This window comes from Taudactylus pleione, unplaced genomic scaffold (assembly GCF_031769625.1).
Source record: "Taudactylus pleione unplaced genomic scaffold, aTauple2 ptg000037l, whole genome shotgun sequence".
Lineage (NCBI taxonomy): Eukaryota > Metazoa > Chordata > Amphibia > Anura > Myobatrachidae > Taudactylus > Taudactylus pleione.
This window is the reverse complement of record NW_028284439.1, coordinates 3868842-3888356: the sequence shown is the minus strand read 5'-3', so window position 1 is coordinate 3888356 and position 19515 is coordinate 3868842. Positions and strand designations below refer to the sequence as shown.

At 39.0% G+C, this 19515-nt stretch overlaps 1 protein-coding gene across 1 annotated transcript in view; it reads left to right on the top strand.

Moving 5' to 3' along the window:
* MGAM (maltase-glucoamylase) overlaps positions 1-19515 on the top strand; it is a 242917-nt gene that overhangs the window by 140697 nt on the left and 82705 nt on the right. The window contains exons 40-44 of the mRNA XM_088452310.1: positions 6459-6607; positions 10776-10860; positions 11822-11878; positions 13695-13819; positions 15356-15444. Of these exons, the coding sequence (XP_088308436.1) occupies positions 6459-6607; positions 10776-10860; positions 11822-11878; positions 13695-13819; positions 15356-15444 (505 nt within the window). The remainder of the gene's footprint in view (positions 1-6458; positions 6608-10775; positions 10861-11821; positions 11879-13694; positions 13820-15355; positions 15445-19515) is intronic.

The following is a 19515-nucleotide window of genomic DNA, read 5'->3' as shown; positions in this document are numbered from 1 at the left end:
TGGGGCGAGCTGTTGATCAACATTGACAGCCGCCCCTTTTGTAGTGAGCCACGGAGCGAGAGATTTTCTCTCTCGCTCCGGGGCTTGCACACGTGCAGTGCGGCTGCTGCGTGTGTGCAGAGCGCACCATTGACCCACTCGCGAGCGCACAAGCGTTTGCGAGTGGGTCTGAATCAGGCCCAGAGTACAAAGAGCTATACAAAACTAATATGTCAGTAAAACTACATGAAGTAAGTTTTAAAAAGTTTTAAAAACAGATGTCAGCAATGAATTCTGATTAATTTTACATATTCAATCAATCAGAGAACCTGTAAAAGTCATCCTATGTCATGCCTGATAAAACAGGGGCTTGACATAACCTGAGATTTGGGACAATAATCTGCAGTGAAAGCTGATGTTTGTTTATGTACATCACATAGTGCAAGAACATGGACTCATAATGTTCATGTGATGGGGTCAATGTATCAAGCGGTGACAACCCCTTCGTATTTGTTCGTTGCCTAAAAAAAGGTTTATTCTTGCTTTTGCATCCAGTATATGAAAGTGCATTTCATGGAGAAATTAGATATTTCTCAATTGGTGCCATTATGCCATAGCCAGCAATGGTTGCAAAGTGTTCTGGTAGCATATTATGAGACTAACAGCTCAGCTTTTGTCACTTGTTACAAAAACATAACGTCATTTGTGAATGGCATTATGCTTGCCTGCGCTACCTCCTTGTTTACAGACTCATTATGCATAAGTGCACTGACAAGTACATATATGCTGATATGACACAGAGTGATAAAGGTCGCAAGTGGGGTTCATTACTGCAAGACAGCCCAGGAGACTGAACTTTTGATACATTCCTGCGCTGTCATGTCCTCCTTAGCTTCAATAAGCGGTGGTACAGGATGTTTTGTAGCACTGAGATAACACAGCTAATGCTACACTTCCCCTTATGAGCTGTATCAAAGAAACTGTGGTATCATAAATATTATCCATGACTATCTGAGGCAACTGGGGACAAAAGGTGATAACCAGCGTTTTGAGTAACTCCTGAACAATGAATGCTTACTGTACTTGTTCTTTGAATTAGTGTAGCAAATGGGTATATATAGGTATTCAGACAACATATATGTGAAGTAACCTAAGGCATCCAATCAGATATTAGCTGTCATGGTAATGGGCCTCTGCACACCTCTACTATTTTCACCAGGCCTTTGGTCTTCTCTTATTTATAGCCTGGCAATTACAGTAAGTGTTTTGAGTAAGTGTGAGCCTGGTCTCCTAAAATACATTTCAAATACTGTAACTCACAAATTTCAGCTGCATATCCACTGTGTGTATGACTTATTCTCACCTCTGAATGCATACCATGACCACATGCCTTCTTGTAAGAACAAGAATTTATTCTCAGACTCAGTCCACAACCCAAACCTTCTTTGCTTGAAAGGAGAAATGTATGCCATACACATAACTGTAGAATGCCTAAAATGTGTCTAGAATTAAGATTAACGCATTCGATTATTGAGGTGTCTAAGCAATTTGAGGCAAAGTAGAAAATTTTAGGAGTTATAATGATGCCATCTACAGTTCATAATTCTGTAATATTGCTCACCATGTAATATCTCTACAGAAATTATTTGTCAAATTATAATACACTTATTATAACAGAAAATTAATCTAAAGTTGGTTAATTATTGTTGATTGTGGTCATTTTCAGCCCACACACACTGCAGTACCTTGCCAATTGGCTGATATTGGCTGGCAGTGGTATTGCAGTATGTGAGTATCTTTACTAAGAACAGCTAAGAACATCACCACTCTTTTTTATATGAGGGAGTACATTGATTTTAGCAGTCTACTCATTATTGGAGACCAGGTGGCTCCTGATAGTCAAGTATCCAACTCGAGTAGCAGCGGTGGATACTAAAACAATCCTGCACTATGCTCATCTTGTATATATATATTAGACATGCATCACTGACCCCCATGTTTTGGTTTTTGATCTGGATTAATTTTGTATTTGGATTTAGAATATATATATATATATATATTATATGAAGGATGTAGACAGCGCCACAGTACACCAGTTTTTATCACTCAATTTAGCAGAACTCAGTCGTACTTGACACTCCCAATAGATATATTGGGTGTCAGCTCAACCCTAAGTAAAATAGGCGATGGTAAGTGGCCTATATAAACAAATACCAAGATAAAAAAATAGGGTGACAGCGACCTCTGGTGTCCCAAGCTCGTAAAATTATGACTGAGCAGTGTGTTAAATTAAAAATATAACATCACTATTATTTAGTAAAAACAAATCAGGCAAAAAATATATTCCATAAAATATCACTGTAAACGTAGGCTAGAAATAAGTGGAATAATAAAACAGCACTAAAATAAAATCAGACATTTTGCACTGGTAGTCAAATAAAAACTGCACTTTAATTTTTTTTTTTTAAAAAGATAAAAAAATGGAAGTAATAGATGGTAATATGCTTATCTTTCAGGAGAGGTGCAGTCTGGGAAGGCTTATTCCTAGCCTACGTTTACAGTGATATTTTATGAATATATTTTGTGCCTGGTTTGTTTTTACTAAATAAAGCTGATGTCATATTTTTAACACATTGCTCAGTCATAATTTTACAGGCTTGGGACACCAGAGGTCACTGTCACCCTATTTTGTGTCTTGCAATATATATATATATATATATATATATATATATATATTACAGTATATACAGTATATCAATTAAAGTCTTGATATATGGGGTGCACACCATGAACCATGTATCCCGTGGGCATATATATATATATATATATATATATATGTATATATATATATATATATCCAAAGTTATTCCACAGTGTGGTGAAGGCAAAGAATCAATTTATTGAAGATACATCACACCATCTGTTCGAGTATATTGATGTTTCGGTTTGCTATAAAAACCTTATTCAAGATCCATCAACAATACAACAATGCAGCAGCTCAGCGGGCATGTAAATAATCTCCATTAACAGTAGCTGTGTTCACAGTTTAGAATGACATGGACACCTACCTTCCTAATATACCTGCAATGCTGTAACAGAGCTGCAGAGTGCCCTGTGACAGCCTTGTCCTCCAAGCGTATGATGTAATGACTTTGCTAAGAGAGGATGTGGCTGCCAGAACGAGGAAGTGCAGCATTGCCTAGAGCTTCCTGAGGTTGTCCCGAGTGGCTGTACAGATGGCACTGCTCTGGACTGCACTACACTAGCACACCCCTATTTCCATTATTTATACACAATTAACATGCAACTCTTAATTAACACTGTGATTTCTTATTTGTATAGTTAAAATGACCTTCTATTGGCAGGGTAAATTGTCTATTGTCATACCTGGGCAGGGCAATCTCATTAAGATGATGAGCTTTCTTAGGCTATTGTATCCCTTGCAAATCCTCCCGATACTGTAGACTTGACTCCTGCTAAAAAATTGATAAAGACAGGAAATCCATCACTATATTTGGCAGGGTAAATTGTACCGTATAGCCATGATAAAGTTACAGCAAAGTCCTCAGGAAGGTGGCATTCATTTTCCAAATATTTATCATAATTATGCTAGTATGTTTCATCACATCAGGGATTGGATTCACAATACAGCCCTTTATACTAACAAATCTATAGATGGCTCCTTTTTCTCCTCTATGCACCTTATTTCCTTTTTGCACGCTGTTTGCACGCTCCTAAATCCTCCTTCTACCCTGAAGTTGTGGATAACCCATTTCTTATGTCTTCCTGGATTGTTTGTTTGAGTACCTGCAAGAAATTATTCCTCCTTTCAACTAAGTTTTATTTCCGCCCTTATTATCAAACCTTGCCTTTCAAAACGGTTCTGCTTCTTACCCCTTCTTACCCGTTCTTACCCCTTCTCATTGTGGTTTGGTAAAGGCATTACCAATTTGTGAGCCTTAAGTCAATATTTCCAGACTTTAACCTCTGACTGCATCCCAAGTTTTGGATAAATATTCACACCATAGCATGCATTTATTGGCACCAATCTTAGCACTATGTTTTGCCAGTTCTGGCCTCTGTTTTGGACTCTGTTTAGCAATAGAGACATCTCTTTGTATTATAAGTATGTACGTACCTCTTTGGATTTTGCTGGAATCCAAAGAGGTCTATTTTATTGGCTTCTGGTATTCCCTGACCTCTCCATTGATAAGTTTTTTCCCAATCTAACTTATCTGTGTAAAGTATTGACTGCTAGTTTCTATAGGAACATTTTTCTAAATATTTATCATAGAAGTTATTTGTCCTTCAGCCTTTGATTTGCCATTAGCCTGTCAGATACGAGCACCTGCCCTAAGTGGGAATAAGTGGATGCCTCTTTCCTACATTCTATGTGGGATGGCCCTTTTAGTAAAACTTTTTGGCGCTTGTTTCAAAATTATACCTATATAAATTTGGTGGATTACGCCCCCCTTTCTCCTCAGTGGGCTGTTTTGGGAACTTTAGATTCTTATCTCAAGCCTACAGCAGGTTATTGTAAGCTCTTGCTCACTGTTTCAGCAGTTGCATGCAAACCCTTAAATTGGGGGTACATAAAAATGCCTATAAGTATATATTTGTGTCATTTAAAGACACTTTTAAAAAAACCTTCAAAATACACCTCTAACACCAATGGCAGGTGATTGTCCAGAATCAAGCTCTAAATAAATCCACTAATGGTTTAATGTCAGCAAGAACAAAAAGGCAAGGTTGCCAAAAGAAAATCCAAATAACGGAGCGCTGTAAACGTCTGAAGTATGAATGGACGGTACTCACACTGTGTGGATAGCGTCAGGCTATAACCTGGAATGCACCTGCAGGGATTACCAGAAGAGAACGTTTATCCACCTGTTGCCGGAAAGGTCATCCTCATCTGCGGAGCATTCACCCTGTTCAGCCGGACAGAGATCACACAGCCGCGTAGTGGATCCACAGCGGTTCCCGTTATTGCATACGGCATCAGCCACGCTTCTGTCATGTGCCCGGACCCCGCCTGGAACGGATCCTGGTACATTCCAGCTTATAGCGTGACGCTATCCACACAGTGTGCGTACCGGCCATTCATAAATCAGATGTTTACAGCGCTCCATTATTTGGATTTCCTTTTGGCAACCTTGCCTTGTTGTTCTTGCTTACATTATACCATTAGTGGATTTATTTAGAGCTTGATTCTGGACAATCACCTGCCATTGGACCCTGCAGTGGTCTTAGGATATCACCTTTCCAATTCCATCTGCTCATCCACCTGTCCTATTGTGTCAGTATAGAGATTTGATTTTATGTATTTATATATTCATTGTTTATGTGTTGCAATAAATTATTTGCATTTATTATTGTGGTCAATTGATTAAACCAGCGCTCCACTTTCCTTTTTTCACTGAAATCCTTTCTAGCAGGTGCAGAACCTGCTTGTGTGAGCTGCTCCATTTACTCAAGGGGTCATTTCTTCTGGCTGACAGCGCACCTGGTTGTTTTTTCTAAAAAGATATTTTTGCCTAATTTAGTCATTAAGGATGGTGTACCAGTGGTTCAATCTGAACCAAGTCCTGACATTTTTACCTTGAAATAGTAATTTCCCCCAACTTTTCACTTGCTCAGGAGGTGGTGAAAATGAATTTGCGAAAAATGCATGTCAAAATTTGCACCCGAGCAAACTGCGACTAATAGGATAGCGTGATAAGTATAAATTTGCATGATAAGCCATTTTTAGCAGAAAAGCGGCTTATTTAGGCTAATTGAATCCCCCTACTGTATGTGTTTACAATTTTCTAGTTTTTTTTCATACAGTTTGAAATAATAGACTAGTTTGTATTTTTTCAAGAGTTCTAAAAAAAAAATATGTGAATTCTTTAGAATTTTCTATATTTCTGAATTAACATGAACAAAATGTGGTACATTTTTATCTCATCCTTATTTAAGATGTTGAACCAACATTCCATATTTCAGGTATATAGTTGTTGATAGGCTGGAAAGGGTTTCAAAGCTATTACTATAGTATAATTCTGTATGTTACAGTGTTTAGCTACTCATATTCTGTTTATTTAAGCTTTAAAATATAGGGCTAGATTTACTTAAGCAACTAATTACATTCTGTCTATCATTTTCTAGAATGCAATAGAGAAATTATCTGATTGGTTGCTGTTGGCAACACCACCACATGTCTATTTTAGAAGCTTTAGTAAACCTACCCCTCAGAGAGAGATCAGATCACATGTTCATGGCTAGAGATTATCTGTAACATTCATAGACTTTCTGTCCCTGTGATGCATCTCATCACTATGCATCTTGTGCTGATCACTGGCTTATAGAATACAACTCATAATGATGTTTCTGTGCTGACTGCGTACATGTAAATGAGTGGGTACTAATACTATTGAAAATAGTATGATCACAGGTGCATAACCATTACGGAATCTTTTACATATTTTCTTTTTTTGTAGAGACAAGATCCCGTAAGCTTTGATGAGGCATTTGAAACTCTATCAAGAAATGTCCTGAATATTAGATATACGCTTTTACCATACCTATACACCTTATTATTTGATGCTCATACTAAAGGTTCCACTGTGGTGAGACCACTACTACATGAGTAAGTAGCTGATTTCATTGTATGGTGTATTAATATATAGGAGATCAAAGTTCTGAAAAATATATTAACAAATTAAATATTTTGAGATCTGTGCCTCTGAGGCAACATCTTTAAAAAATAAATAATTAATAATAATAATAATAATAGTAATAATAATAATAATAATAATAGCGTTACACAAGGTCCATGGGCTTCTGCAATGGAGACCTGCTTTGAATTGGAATTTACTAACTTTAGTATTGTTAGACAAATTTACTATTTTTTGCAATCATTTTGCAGCATAATGCAGTATCTGAGTTATTTTACTACTGTAGTTAAGATATTTTTTTCTGTGTTTATCAGTGTGATGAAAGTTAGGTTTGAAAAGAGTTTCAAGTTTTTGTCCTTACAGTAACTGCACTGAATGGGTTTGTAGAGCAACATCACTTGATGTTAAAACAACATTTTATTATCCATCCAGAGAGTAGGTCCTTTCACATACTGAAGAGAGTATGCTAGGTCAAACAGATTTAAGTCCTGTTAATTAAAAAAAAAAAGTTAAATATATATATATATATATATATATATAAAGTTTTTTTTTTAAAAACATAAATCTCTCTCTTCATAAGTCCCTGGAGTCTAAAGGTACTTCACTCAACTTCTGGAAAAGTTCTTAACAATGTTGAGGCCAATCATGATTGTGTTCTTTCTAACACATGAAACAAATAGACATCCTTAAGGTCTTGCACTTTTAAGGGTCTAACAAGCCACATGAGACTCAGTGATGTCATGATTCATCCTTCGCTCAATCACAAATAAATTATTGGCCAACTATGACCACTTTTACCATACTATAAAATATAACATTGAATAAAAAAAAAATAAAAAAGGGAAGGGGAATCTTGTATGTATGCTTTAAAATACTTGGCAAATTGTCCCAATTCATAAAAAATAAATGATTGATGTACTCACTTGAAAGTCAGATCTTACTTTTTGAACATGGGCAAGTTAACATTTTACTTAATAAATTTGTTTCTCTGAATATTTCATAAATGTTCCATATATATATATATATATATATATATATATATATATATATATATATAAAGATGTGTCCACATACATCTATCCTCCGTGCACTACAAGCCACATTGCACAGAACATGTGAGAACCGTGTGCAGGAGTGTAGCGTGTGGCCATGGCGTACGGAGCATGTGTGCTCTACTGCGCCCCCCCAAGTGTGCCAAGTGCCAGGTAGGGGACATGTCCAGTATGTACCCCCTCACAAAGCTCTCCCCTCCTCACACATATCCCACACACACACAGCTCTTCCCCTTTACTCAGATATTCTCCGCTCAAACACACACAATGCTCCCCCCTCACTCAGACACCCCCACCACAGCTCTCCCCCTCACTCAGCTCATCTCCCCTTACACAGCCCTCATTCCCTCACTCAGCCTCCCCTCACACATACAGTGCTCCCCCTCACTCAGATCATCTGCCCCTCACTCGGAACACCCCCACAGCTCTCCCCCTCCCTCAGCTCTCCTCCTCTCACACAGCTTTCCCCACTTTCTCAGCCACCCCCTCACACACACAGCTTTCCCCACTCACTCAGCCACCCCCTCACACACACAACTTTCCCCACTCACTCAGCCACCCCCTCACCCACAGCTTTCCCCACTCACTGAGATCCCTCCACACAGCTCTCTCCCTCCTCATTCAGATCAACCTTCACAAACAGATCCCCCCCTCACAAAGATATCCCCTCCTCACATACTCATACAGCTCTTCTCCTTAACATTCCATCCGTTCCCTCCCTTCACACACACAGTAGTCCACCTTACTCAAATCTCCTCTCCCCTCTCACTGTTGCAGGGCGAAGGAGATCAGCCATCAGATGGGGGGCGGATCACCTGCTACTAAGCAGAGCCTGAAGCACATAAAGAGATCAGTGCCTCCACACTAGGGGTGTGGTGTGGGTGGAGCCACAAGCGCCGCTCTGTCCACTCTATGCTTCCTGTCTGGAATCCCTGATCTCTTTATGTGCTTCAGGCTTCACTCAGCAGCAGGTAATCCACCCCCCATCTGATAGCTGATCCCTGGCGCCCTGGATGGAGCAGGCGCCTGGAGCAGGAGCTCCACTGGAGCCACCCTCGCTACTCCCCTGACCGTGTGACTCGGTAGCATTGAGCATCTTTTCATTCGACTTTTCACCTTCAAATGCATTTACTTCACACATCGATGTGAATAGGATGCACATGCAGCTTCTGGTGATCAAAATGGTATGGCATGCCTATATTCTGTGTGTGACTGCGGGTTGCATCTGCATGCAAAATGCTACTTTACAGTGTCAGCGGCTGTGACACTGTAATGTAGTGTTTCACATGCAGATACACCCGCAGTTGCATGCAGAATATAGGCATGCCACATATAATTTTAACCAGGAGAAGCTGGATGTGTATCCTATACACATCGCTGTGCGTATAAGATGCATTTGAACATAAAAATTTGCACAAAAAGTCGCTCGGCGCTAGCGAGTCATGCCACAGCATGGTGCAACTAGAAGGGCTGTTTAACAAGCAAGGAGGCTAGATGTATGAGCACAAAATATATATACTTATAGATTTGAATGTGTTAGCTTATAAATAAATTAAATATAACTAAACACACTTCTACCACTCCACCCTAACAATTAAAATTACATGATAGTGCTTGCTGACTAATTTTTTTTACATTTGTGACCATAATTAATATTTCAAGAAATGATATAATTAATTGATTGTTATGTTATTAAGAGGTTTCTAAAAATACATTTTAGAATTTTACAGGGAGAGATGTTTGTTAATTCTCTATATTGAAATGTGTAAAAATATCTGAAAAAATATATATGTGTTTAGTATTGTTTCTATTTATCTTTAATTTGCCTGCAATTAGTACTTTTCTTTTCCTCCATATCAAGAAATTTCTTGCCTATTCTCTTTATTATCTATAGTTTTCACTACACTAACTGCATGATTACTATGTTATTATGGTTTCAATGAGCTAAACCCAGGGGTCTATCTATAATGGGTGCATGGTATGCGATGCACACGGGCCCTTTTGTTAAGGGGGGCCTACACCGCACTATCTCCCATAGAGTCTTTATACTTAGCTGTCTGTTGTCTCCAGAGTGCTGCTCTGCAGAGCAGCAAAAATCACAGGGAAAATGGTGACTCTCGCATGCGCAGTACTACTGTCCCCGGGAAAATAGAGTCGGCGCCATTTTCCCAGAGACCCACGCATGCGCAGTATATTCTGGCATTAAGCCAGAATCTACTCTACTGCCCCCGCCGCTACACCTCTAGAAAGAGGATGGGGCCCGCACTGAGTCTGCACACGGGCCCCCTCCTCTTTTAAAATGTCCCTGGCTAAACCATTAGTGGTCACATTATGCAGCTTCACATTCCCGGAACTTAGCTGGCCTGATAGAAACTTATGGGGGCTGCATTAGCAGATGAAAATGAAGGGACCGCAGAAGATATTTTGGAGATATAGAAAATCTGTTGGATACTTAATAGTTGTGGGTGCCCCCTGAAAATGGCTGTTTTTTGGGAATATCCCACAAATTTTTAATGATAAATAGGCCCCATAAGCACAAACAAACACACAGAGTTGGATACATTTTATTTAGAATCCAAGTAACCTACCAATATGAGTTTGAAGTGTGGGAGTAAACTCACTCAAGCGGGGGAGAACATACAAATTCCACACACATAGGGCACTTCTCAGTAATTGAACTCATGAGCCCACTGCTATGAGGCAGCATGACTAACCACTGAGGCACCATGCTGTCACATATACGCTAGTTCCCTTCCAGCTTTCCATATATAGTCCCCATAATAGCTCTATCATCTCAATCTTAACATATAGATATATGAACTAAAATAAAAGCAAGAAGTGCATATTCTAAATTAGGACTCTTGATGGTAAGGTATGGTAAGATCCAAACCTGTAGCTACATTGCAGCAAGAAAGGTATGGTCTGCCTACCTACATTTTAAATTGATCAATTGAGATTGCAGATTGAAGACTGTTTCTCACCAGAATAAACTACAGATTTAGTTGCTATTGCCATTTAGATTAGTTTATTTAAATAGGAAGACATAAAAATCACAAAAAAAATATATATATTTTTCTTTTCTTTTCAGATTCACAGGAGATAGGAACACCTGGGATGTGTATAAACAATTCTTGTGGGGACCAGCATTCATGATCAGTGCTGTGGTTGATAAAGTGAGTAAAGTTTAAAACCCCATATAAACGGTAAAACTTTGTATGAAGCCATCTGATTGTTCCAGTCAATTTGAAATAACACAACAAAATTATTTACCATTTATACAGCACTTCTTTTTATATGTATCTATTTATGTAGATATTTCATTAGACATTTCATAATTAAAACATGATTATTTACATAAGTAAGTTTCAAATCTAAATCAAATACAAGTTCTCAGCTCCTACTTGGCTTGACATGTGCACCATTTATCATTTCAACTCTGTTTTCGACAAGCTACAAAGATTTGGACTGGGAGAGATAAAATATTTCCAGTTCCTATGGTGACTGTAGTGAGATGCTTTCTTTCTCTTTTCTGTATTTATTTATTAATTATAATATGAAAGTGGCACTGATTTATGTGCCATGGAACTTTAACATAAGTATATTACAACTATTAAAAATATTATTTTTCTCACACAGATTGTCCAATCAACTGCTAGCATTTAGTTCTCCTTGATACTCTTTTATACAGATTAAGTCATATTTTAATTGGAATTACATTCCCTTACTATAAATGACTGTATAATATAAAATAAATACTACCTTTACAAATGATACTCTTTGTAATCCAGTATATTAGAGATGTGCGCTGACCCCCATGTTTTGGTTTTAGATCTGGATTTAAAAAACAAAAAAAATTAAAAACAGCTAAAATCATGTAATTTTTGCAATCCAAAGCTTGAATTATAGATTTAAAATCTGAATTCTGAACTGCTGGAAGATCAGAACCTTAACTCAGATTTATCTGGCTCTCCTCAGGAGATTAGAACTGTGACTCGGATCTGCTCGAAATTCAGGTGGATTCGGATTTCTGGAGAACCGAACCGCACATCTCTATATACGTATATTCATATATTCACAATACAGAGATGACAGAAATGTAAAATATCACTTATGTATGTCTCTATTCAATCCTAGGATGCAACAAGTGTAAATGCTTATTTTCCAAATACAGTTTGGTACGACTATCACACGGTAAGTATGTGTGTGTGTGTTTATAAAAAAAATCTAAATATCAAATACAAATGTTGTCTTAATACAGCATGCATACAAACACAGGCATTTACTGTAATTTACTAACAAGGTGCCCGAAAAATGTAGGCAGTCCTCTATGGTAAAAAAAACAGGTGGCGCAAAATGATCCTCTATTGGCTGAACAACCAATATAGCAATGGTAACTAGCACTAACTGAACTAATTATAAAGCAACAGAATACTCTGTTTTACAACTCACAGAGTTGAAGACAACTCTGTGAGTCAGATGCAGCATGCTCTATTTGAGGGCAGCTGTGGTAGCCAGCTTTATACCTTACGCCAGTGGTTCCCAAACTTTCTTGAATCACAGCGACCTAGAGTGTCAACATTTTTTTCAGAGTGCCCCTAGGCCAAAAATGTCTTATTGAGAATTTCTGCAAAACTAATTAAATGAAGTACATTGTGCTTACCTGTCATCCTTAAGTTCAGTTATGTGGTGGTGGACAAGGTTATGATTCTGTTTGTCCACATATTTTATAAATGGAAGCCAACAGCACTGGTTTTGGCGATCACATGGACTATAAAAAATTTGAATCAGTCTTGGACCACCAACAATCCGTGGCACCCCTGCAAGTATCCCACGGCCCCCAATTTCACATAAAGACATAGTTGGCCAAGTTAAGTCCAAGTCAGAATGGGACTGATACACAAAGATGCATAAATTCATATATGCGCATGCGCTGTAAGCAGTAACTTGCCATTCGCATCTATGTACAGAGAGCCATCCAACTCAGAATCAGCCCCATAGCTTACATGCCAAACAAAGACTTCTCTTGTACCAAAATTGAATGAAAAAAACTAAAAGAGCAATGCAAGTTTCCTAATAAGCCACATATACTCTGGAGTTTGTAGCCTTTTTACTCCTGAGAAACAGACACAGTCCAGTAACTCCTCATCCACCACAATGCTGAAATCATGAAAACTAGTAAGTAGTTCTACTGTAAATTGTGCTCCCGTCAAATGAAAGTAGGTTGATCAATGTACTGTGCACCACTATTACTGTACATTACTTTTTAGATTAGTACATGAGGATAGGTTCAAATAAAAAGAAGTAGGGAGTAGAATTTTGTTTACTTACGGTACATAAATTTTTTCTAATTATCAGTTTTTTTCTAATTATCCAAGAGGAAGGGTTAGACACCAAGGGGAGGGTTAGGGTGAAGATTAGGGTTAGAGAAAATACTTGACTTGACCATTTTTGTGTCAATCATTTCAATGCTGACCTTTTGACCATGTTGACCTTTTGTACCTGTTGATCTAAATCCATGTAGACCTTTTGTATGTTGACCATTTGACCATGTTGTCCTTTTGTACCTATTTACCTATTGCCTGTCTACCAGTTGGTATTGATCTTTTAACTGTCTATCTAACTAGTAGATCTTTTAAACCACACCCTTTTCAGTCTGAGCTAAGATATTAGTTATGTACAATGTACAACAGGAATTAGTTGAATTTTGTTAGTTGAACAAAATGGCAATATTGACTGTGAAAGGTCAGATTAAATTTCATGTAGATAAATGTGATCATTGTCCAACTTACACATTATAATAGGGAAAACTGAGAATACTGGGAATACTGAGAAAAAAGGACTCATGAATGCTAGTTGAAAGAAACTAAATAGCTCCACACAGTGTCATACATTGGCTTTGTTCTCTCTTTCTATTTAACTATGTATAATTTTTTCTTGTGGCAACAAATGATAAAAAAATAGATGTTTTAAAAAGTAATTGGATGATGTGTCTGTAATTTTATTTTAGGGTTTTCCAGAAAATACACGTGGTGGTTGGAAAGTGCTGCCAGCACCAATTGACCACATTAATCTTCATGTGCGGGGTGGCTACATTTTACCACAACAAGCTCCTGACTTCAACACACATCTTAGGTATGTTCTAAATATATCTAAAAAAAGCTAGAAAACCACAAAAGAGAACTTGAATGAATACTAAGGAGTCTATTCATTATGTTAATTATCGGGGTCCAAATGGACCCCAATAATTAACATTCTAACTCATCGCAGATGCCGGAGCAATTCTTATTCATCATCCAAAAATCAGCTGTCCCTGCGAACGGCTACACTGCTCCTTTCGGAGCAGTGACACTAGTGCTCATGTGTAACCTACAGGTACTAGATTTCCATGCCAAACAGCTAACTAGTTGGCGTTTTTAGAACAATAATAGTTAGGTGTGTGATCAGCTTTAGAAATAGTATTCTCAAATACTCAGTAATAGGAGTATATTTAAATGGTGCCAGAATGCTCGCCCACCTACACATATTCAATACAGGTTGAGTCTCCCATATCAAAATGCTTTCGACCAGGGGTATTTTGGATATCAGAATATTCTGTATTTTGGAATTTGTGCAATCCATAATGAGATATATTGGGACTGGGACCCAAATCTTCACACAGAATGCATTTATGTTTTATATACACCTTTTACACACAGCCTGCAGGTCATTTTATACAATATTTTCAATAATTTTGTGGCTCAAACAAAGATTGTGTACATGAAATTCATTTGTGTTTCATATACACCTTATACACAAAGCCTGAAGGTAATGTTATAATTTATGTTTAATAATTTTGTGCCTTAAACAAAGTTTGTGTACATTGAACCATCAAAAAGCACAGATTTCACTATTTCAGTCATGTTAAAAAAATTCTGTATTTTGGAATATTTTGATATGGGAGACTCAGCCTGTATACTGTATCTATTTAAGTAGTAAGAAATTGCTGTAATCTGTTTGTGGTTATTGACATTGGCTCCAATTGAACTGCTGTTACTAGAAGGGAAGTATGCCTTCAGATTTAGTGTCAATGAGCCAAGCAGTAGATACAGTATGTTTACAAGATGCTTGGTTAAGATCCAGGTGCAATCCATCCTGTCCATATCCACTGTCCGATTACTGTTATCCTGAATGGCCAAATAGCACTGATCCACATTTTTAGGACAAGCAATCTAATTGCCATTCTTACATATGTTTCTGTAGATTATACCCACTAAAATCAATTTTATTGTAAATTATTATGAGTTAGGAGCAAATACAGAGAAAGGGTTCACATTAGCACCTGGACAAACCTTGTTATGATATAAGGGGATCAAATGCATTTTTTTTATTTGGATGCCGTGAAATACTGCCTGCTTTTCCTTGTTGTACACAAATACTGTTAGCTATAATGTACTCCCATCATAATTTTAAATGTTATCCCTGGCTTCATACCTGGTTTAGCCAAGGTTTAAAACTGAATTTTGAACCTGGATTTACCCACTCTAAAAAAGCCCTCCACAGTACAATAGCTGGTCAGTTGTTATTAACAATAATCAAATTCACTAATTAAACTTCACCAGCTTGTGGTTATTTTAATTATTAATTCTTTTAATATTTTTATTTCAAATAAATCTTTAAATCTTTTTTAAGTCGTTTAAAGCCAATGAAACTTCTGGTTGCTTTGGATGATAATGAAATTGCCCAGGGACATCTTTTCTGGGATGATGGTAAAAGCATTGGTAAGTGGCCACACTTTACAATATTACTATTTATTTAGTTTTTAGTTCAGGATTAGATCTGGAGAGTAAGTAGTAAATGGAATGCTGTAAGTTAAGGTTGTAGTGAATATGTGTCAGAAAGAGGAGGATTTACAAAATTGAGAGCCACACATATATGAGTAAAAATATGGCTACAAAATTGTAAATGCATGTGTAATCTAGAGTCTGTTCTTTTAATCATGTACACATAAGATAACTCTATGCCTGTAGGATGTGCACAGAAACATGAAATAGTGGGACACTTCTCTAAGGGGCATAGGGCCTGATTCAGAGGTAGGTGCAAATAGAACAGCTGCTGCATCTTTGTACGTTGCAGGCACCAGGACTGGTATTGAGATACCCACCTGTGGCGTCTCAGTACAAAGATGTAACCATTGGTCGCACCCTATGGTTACTCAGAATGGGCATCGGAACTGAGATGCCAGTCTGTGTTTGGGATCGCAATCGCCGGCTGAGACACACCGTGAAAACAGTCAGACTAGCCTACATTTGAGTTGCCACCTATGATTGCCGCCCACAAATGGTCCCTGTCTGTCAATCAATTTGCAAATAAATTCACACTGCAACCGCTGTTGCAAGACCATCATGGCACATGTGCAGTGTGACTTCTGCATGAGCAGTAGACAAACAATTAGCAAAAACATCGACATTGCAACTATCTTTGAAACAGGCCTATAGCATCCAGGCTCTAACTGTACTCACCTTCACATGTGCTCCCCAGACTGCAAGCACAAGGACCACAAGTCTAACAGATCCTGAACTCTAAATTTGGATGAATATGGTGTATGCAAATCAGGCCCAACATTTTTACATTTCTATTGTAGTGTACAATTTTTAGTATGGTTTCTTCTGTATTGCATTAACATTTTCCATCAGCTCCTGAAGCTACATTGGCATCATCTTTCCGCATTAATAAAGTGGTTCAAATATATTTTTGGCACAGTGTATATCGGCAGTTCACCCAGGTACAGTGAAGTCCGCAAACCAATCCCAAAAATATATAGATTGGTTGTGAATGCTGAATTGTCCAGCATTTCCGTCCGATGCGATATTATGAAATTAGAAGTCAGCCACATTGGGCAGTGAATGCATTGCTGCATGACTGATGGACATTTCCTCTGTTCCTTCACAGGGAGGAATGGGGAAATTTCTCCTCCCAGGGGAGAAAGCCAGATATCAGATGCCATGACATACTGTATATCACAGTGTATGGCCCTGATATTTGCTCGGTGTCAGTCTGCCAGATAAGATATCTGTCATTCTGACACACATTTTATCTGTCAGTATATGCCCAGCATAAGGCTGACTTTTAAACCCTGAGGTTCAGTTGAGAGTCGCCTCCTCTTTTGAGAAATAAGTGATTGACACTTGTACAGTAGGTGGTCATATTTATTTTCCCTTAGTCATTAAGAAGCCTATTGTGCATGTGGGGAGTGTTGTTTTATAAGTGTTATTAGGAATTGACAGATTGCATCATTCATCTTCCAAAGACAGGGTACTGCTGTCTGGCAGATTGTGTTTTATATTTACTAATCCTTATTCATCCTTTTCTTTCTGCTTTTTCCTTTGTCTTCTTTGTTATACCCCTTTGATACTTATCTCCTTCAGTCATTTTCTTTGCTGTCCCTGATTTCTGTTCTCCCTATTTTTTCATATACTTAATTTTTGTTTATTATTTATCCTTCTCTTTTCCTTTACCTTAAGTAGCCAAAGTGTCCCATAGAGCCATGGTTGTCAATGCCTTGGGGACTCAGGGCCTGATTCAGACCCGGTCGCAAGCGCTGGGCGCTCGCAACCAGGTCGATGTTTGACCACTGGGCATGCGCATGACTGAGCGGGCTCCGTCGTGCGCATGCGCGAGACCCGGGTAGCAACGGGTGCTCCATTGCTCCAGATCTCGCACCAAAGGGGGTAAGCTGTCTAAGGTGATTGACAGCTCGCCCCGTTTGGTAGGCAGGCAGGGGGGGTGGCTGGCCAAACGGAGGCATTCCCAAAGGAACACCTGCCATTTGTGGGTGGCCCCACTGACATCACCAGTGATGTCAGTGGGAGAGCTTCCGGCTGGGGCTTGCGGCCACGAGACCCTACCACAAGGATCTCGTCGCAAGCCCGATGGACGTGATGGTCTTGACCATCGCGACCATCAACCTGGTCGCTCGCAATAGCTGTGGGTGGTCACCCACAGCTATGTGAGCAGCCAGGAGGTCGAACAAATAAAAACAAAGAACGCCCTGATTCAGAGCGAGCGCTCATTCAGAGCGTCCGTCTTTGAATCAGGCCCTCAGGTCCTGTCGGGGGGCTGCCAAGGCTGCAACCTCATTTGCCACATCCAATATGACGACGGTGGCATCTGAAATAACAGCAGATTACCAGCAGTCTAGCGGGGCCACAGATTGCACTATGCAGGCCTCATGAAATGGCTGCAAGGTCAGAAGTGCCTCAGGTGGGACTTGTGGGCAGGTAATGCTGTTCACCTACATCCCCCTTACAATACATGGTTGCCCCCTCTTCTACCAACATGGCAGATGATGTGCCTTGCTCTTGCAATACTGTGCCAACAATATGGCGGATGTGGGGTCAGAGGTTGCAGATTCCCCTGTGATTCCTGCTGCGCCTCTGTCAATGTATTATGGTCGTGGTGCAAGGGATGGGATCAGTAAACAGCTAGGGCAGTGGAGAATCAGGGGGCAGTAATTAGTTTAGCCATGAGATCAAAGGTTGTGATGCCATTTTGTCACTACCCTGGCTGATAGTGCCCCTCACCAAATATCCAGTTTGGGTACCATCACAGGCATCTTTTGTATCTAGTGGGTTCCTCATCTAAAGCTATCGCTGGATTAGACTTTAAAGCTCACGTCCCCCCTTCTGATCTTTGTCATGACTAGTCCTCATCTCTTCAGTGCTGCTGTAGCTGTGAATGTGGCTAATGTGGTCACAAGTATTAACAATGCTAGAGAGTTGATGCCTGAGGTCGACATGGATCCTCAAACAGCTGCATCTGTTTCTTCCTTGTCTAGCATGGATTCTAGTGGTTGGGTCCCTAAATGATCAAGTCACAATAGACATAAACTTAGATGTCACACAGCTCAGAGTCCTCTGTACCAGCAGCTCCAACTTGGCCAAAAATATTCAGAGTTGTGTTGTCCATGCGACAACACTTCCATTTTGCGCGGTTTGCATTCACACATGATTAGGAAGGGTAATTTTGTTGATGTTTTTTCTCTTAAGTCAAAGTCCAAAGCTGTGCTGGAAGTGTCCAAGCAGAAAAGTGGCATTGGTGAGGAAATGTACTGGTTGTATCATAACTGTCTTTCAGGGATGCACATGTTCTCTGTGTACTATTTAGAATAAGGGTCATTGGAACATTTCAATGTGCTAAAGTATGTGCACATGATACAGCTGGGCCTATGCGGCACTTCTATGATGAGTAGTTCCAATGGACGCAGTTTGGTGTAGCATTTTACATTTTGGCTGCAAAGATGTGGAAGTTTGGCTTATACTGCCACATTCATGACTGCTGCTCTCCATATGGTTGGCAGGTTATCAGGCTGGACTGGAGGAGTTAGATATTGTTGTTTTCCACCCATGAGCTTTCTTTTGGCTCAAATTAACTTGCCTTGGTCATAGGTGAGTTTCTGGAGCATTACTTATTTTACTGAGTCATACTTTTGCATTTGCTGGCTGTCGAGCCATGCTTCATGATAATTGTTCTGTCTGTCTACCTGTTGATGTAAATTGAGGGTGTGGTTATTTTTTATGTAGTATATCTATATCAATTTGCAGAGCTTTCGAGTTGCTATTTTAGTATTTTCATTTAATGTTTTTGCATCTAGCCCATATCATAATAGCTTGGTTACTAGTCCTCCACAGTTTTACGTTGTCTAGAGCAGTGTATTCCCACCTCCCTTTAGGATTTTTGTTGCAGGTATTCTATATAATCTACTATTACTTTGCTGTTGCTGGTTTTTGTCTAGCCTGGTTTTGTGGATTCCTTACATATTGGCATTCAGCTACGTTTACGTTTGCTGGTTC